The sequence below is a fragment of the Trachymyrmex septentrionalis genome, unplaced genomic scaffold, assembly GCF_001594115.1.
Source record: "Trachymyrmex septentrionalis isolate Tsep2-gDNA-1 unplaced genomic scaffold, Tsep1.0 scaffold178, whole genome shotgun sequence".
Taxonomy (NCBI): domain Eukaryota; kingdom Metazoa; phylum Arthropoda; class Insecta; order Hymenoptera; family Formicidae; genus Trachymyrmex; species Trachymyrmex septentrionalis.
Window position 1 is genome coordinate 891,829 of NW_017304949.1, and position 4,087 is coordinate 895,915.

At 32.3% G+C, this 4,087-nt stretch overlaps 1 protein-coding gene across 2 annotated transcripts in view; it reads left to right on the top strand.

Annotated features, from left to right (window-relative positions):
- The window catches only part of LOC108746562 (cytohesin-1), a 20,155-nt gene extending 17,122 nt beyond the window's left edge, over nucleotides 1–3,033 (top strand). For both annotated transcript variants that reach the window (XM_018483411.1, XM_018483410.1), the window contains 3 exons: nucleotides 1,014–1,241; nucleotides 1,351–1,420; nucleotides 1,546–3,033. In XM_018483411.1, coding sequence (XP_018338913.1) covers nucleotides 1,014–1,241; nucleotides 1,351–1,420; nucleotides 1,546–1,633 — 386 coding nt within the window. In that variant the 3' untranslated portion in view covers nucleotides 1,634–3,033. The remainder of the gene's footprint in view (nucleotides 1–1,013; nucleotides 1,242–1,350; nucleotides 1,421–1,545) is intronic.
- The last annotated feature ends 1,054 nt before the right edge of the window (nucleotides 3,034–4,087 follow it).

Here is a 4,087-nt window from a genome sequence, read left to right on the forward strand (position 1 = left end):
GCGTGCGTGCGCGCGCGCGCATGCGTGTTATATGCAGTGTCCCATTTTAAATAATTTTAAGATTTCTAAGATTTTTAAATAGTATTAAGATTTCTAAAACTATGGTAGATACAGAAAAATATTTTAAACAAAAGTTATATGATTCGGAGAGGTACATAAGAAGGTACCATTGATTTGACCTTGGGTGGCGTTGCCAAGGTCAGGTCAAGGTCACGTCGATTTTTTTAAATGGAACTCCCTATTTTTCATTACATATTCTTGTAGCTTATCCCGAAAGCTTTCCAAAACACTATAATAAATTTATTTTTCATTGCTTACTTTTCGAAAATTACAGTACCACCGGCATTAGCATTACGCAAGGTATCTGACTGTAACTTTCAAGCCTTGTAACTCGAAAAGTAAGTAATGAAAAATAACTTTATTACAGTGTTTTGAAAAGCTCTTGACACCAGCTATTAAATTCTGCCATCAAAAATAAGGTGTTCCATTAAAAAAATCAATGTGACCTTGATCTGACCTTGATGACGCTACCCAAGGTCAAATCAATGGTACCTTCTTATGTCCCCCGCCGAACCATATAACTTTTGTTTTTATTATGTTTCCGTGTCTACCATAATTTTTACGAAATCTTAATGCATTATTGTAAAATGGGACACTCTATATACTATAGTATGTGTGTGTGTGTGTGCGTGCGTGCGTGCGTGCGTGCGTGCGTGCGTGCGTGCGTGCGTGCGTGCGTGCGTGCGTGCGTGCGTGCGTGCGTGCGTGTGTATACACATGCATTCGTTTGATTTCGTTTCACAAAAGTTTTTGATATAATAAAAAAAAAAGATAAAGCTCGATATTTCGTAAAATACTTCTCAATTTTTGTCACATTCATCATTAAAAGAACGTTTATTCTTACATTGTATCACTTTGTCCTTCTGCTGCCCTGATGGAGACAGCAGGTAAATAACATCTCTATGAAAATTATAGGTTCTTAATTCTATATATTCTGTATTTTATTGTTACAGGCGGACGTTACAAGAGTTGGAAGAGGCGATGGTTCATATTGAACGATAATTGTTTATACTATTTCGAGTATACAACAGACAAGGAACCACGCGGTATCATTCCGCTAGAGAATATTCAAGTTCGAGAGATTCAAGACCGGCATAAACCTCACTGTTTCGAATTGTATGCTGCTGGTTCCGAGTTTATAAAAGCATGCAAGACTGATAGCGAAGGAAAAGTCGTCGAAGGTACGATTGCTTAAAATTTAATTTAGTTTAATTAATTAACATAAAAGGATTCAACACATTATATACTTATATATTAATCCAATATTTGTTTACAATTATTTATAATTAGGGAAACATACGGTGTACCGAATGTCTGCAGCTACCGATGAAGAAAAGGATGAATGGATCAAATGCGTGCGGTAAGTTGAAATGACAAATAAATTACAATTTTACATGCTTGTACTTTATATTGTTGCATTCTTTTACAGTAAAGTACAAAGCAAAATTGTGTAAAAATTATTCAAACATTATTATTCATTTTCAGACAAAGTATATCGCACAATCCTTTCTACGATATGCTGGCAGCACGAAAGAAGAAGGCACAAAAAACAAATGTACACTCAAAAAGTTAAATGCTGCCACGAGCCGAGTTTCGAGAGAAATTCGGCGGATGAGAAGACTGTTTATTCGCGATCCACGTATGGTATCGTTGAATATAACCAAATTATTGATAACGAAAATTCATCGAGAAAGAAAATGCCGAAAGTGTTATGGATTATGCTAGACAGTAGTTATCAGGCAATGGTGCCGTGATTATTAAACGCTCTGTGTCTGTACATATAGAACGAATTCTAATGCCATATAGCATTACTGTGGCATCGTAAATCGAATACGAAATATAGAATCGGCGTAGTGTAAGATGGATACTTAGACGAACATTATATTAATGATTACAGTATGATTACGTCGTCACAACATGATGCGATGCCTGATTGACATCAGTGTAAAAAGAATCTTGCGCTAGAGAGGCTTATTTCCATTAATTTAATGGATAAATTGCCTCTATATTCTTTCTGTAAAAGAGAATGATGCAGATATGATTTTGCATACATTAGAAATTGAAATTTTGACTGTAAATTGGGTAAATGATAACTATATCGTATTGACATCAAAGTAATATGTGAGCAAGGAAATATCGGCTTATTTCACTTTTCGTATATTGCTAAAAAGAAGTCAATAATCTTCAAAATTGTCCTGATAAAAGCACAAAATAGACGTTTTCAATATCCTTATAATGTCACATCTGGCAATATATTATGTAAAAATAACTTGTGTAGGAAGCTATAGCGGAGAAAACGGAACATTCTTATTTTCCGGCAGCTTTGAGACACCATTGACGCTCTACGTTATTTCAGGAAGGTAATATTTAAGGTATTTTGTATAAAATATAAGTTCTATCATCCTGTATCGTGCAAATAAAAGATAAGCCGTGATTTCCAATTATATATAAAAAAAGGCATAAAGCCGAGGATAACTTCATGTGATAATTATTCGTATGTATTTATTTAAACAAATATGTACAAAATAAAACTAAATGATATGTTTTCTGAGCATGAGACAACATTATTTTGGATTAGTCATGCTTGTACAATTTATATATATATTGTATATATAGAGCATGATTAACCTGCGACTTATAACAATGTTCGTTTAATTAAAGGTTATACTGTATAAGTACATATAGTCTAAAAACGGACACAGACGCACATAAACTGCGTACATTTTTGCATAAAAAATTCAGTGTAGTGATTAATACACATAGGATACGGTCAAAATCTCACTATAAGTGCTTAGAAATATTTGATTGACCAATTACAGGAAAGAATTTTACGAATTGACTAATCAAAGAATTCAAAACATTTGTGGCATTACGTTGACCGTATTCATAGTAAACGTCTTGGTGAGATCTGGTGGGAACCTGCAACTCCATTAGTCTTTACTGCTCTCCTTCCCCCTCCCACTCTCCCCCTCCCCAAAAAAGAGAAAAAAACACACATTAAGAGGAATTAATAGATTTTATATAAAAAATATATATATGTGTTGTATATATGAGTGTATATAAAATTTATGTTTATGTTACATATAGCTCTCTTATATTATTCTCTAAAGAATAATTTCATATGGAAATATCCGTGATTATATTATGTTTTATGGAAATGTTTGATGGAAATTAAATTTGTAATTCCTTCGCGACTTTATATTATCTTTTTATCCTGTTGCATACACAGATGATGAAAAATTAGTGACAGAGAAGCAGGTGCCTTTGAGATCGTCAAGCTAGTCATAATAGCTGATCCGTCATGTACGAAGGATTCGGAAAAAAAAAACACTTCTTCGCTATATGCAAAGGAAGCCAAACATCGAAAACGCCTTATTATATGATACGTTAGATAGTGATGAACATTTCAAAAAATATAAAACAAAGTAGGGCGTAAATTTTGTAATGTTGTTCCATTCTTGAAGAGACGTAGATTCTATCTATCGCAATAGAACAATCTCCAATTGATAATGAATTTATGAAAAGAAAAACTTTTTTATAACAGTACTGAAAATATGTATGTAAAAATGATTTGTAGTTATTTTTTTCTTTCCATATAGGGAACATTTTCGATAAGTCTGTTTAATACTTTACCGCGATATACATTCACATACCTGCCGATATAATCTCGAGATATATTCTCCAGATATATTTCTTTCACTTCTGCTTCCTAATAGCTGCGAGGACAATAATATTATGTTATCAAAAAGTTGATACACACAAATGATATAATACGTGATAAAAATGGAACAATGCAGAATCATCCTTTTAGATTGTTTATAATCAATTATGTCTTCTCACGCGATATTTATCGATATTTATTGTGTTATAATTCTGTATTGTAGTTAACTTTTTGAAGATCATTAAAATTGATTAATTATTTATGCTAGTACATAGATATGTAATTTGCAGATAGTTTGATAAATTATTTTATTTTTTCTTATTAATATGTATATAAGAATGTTTTATAGGATTATATATATATATA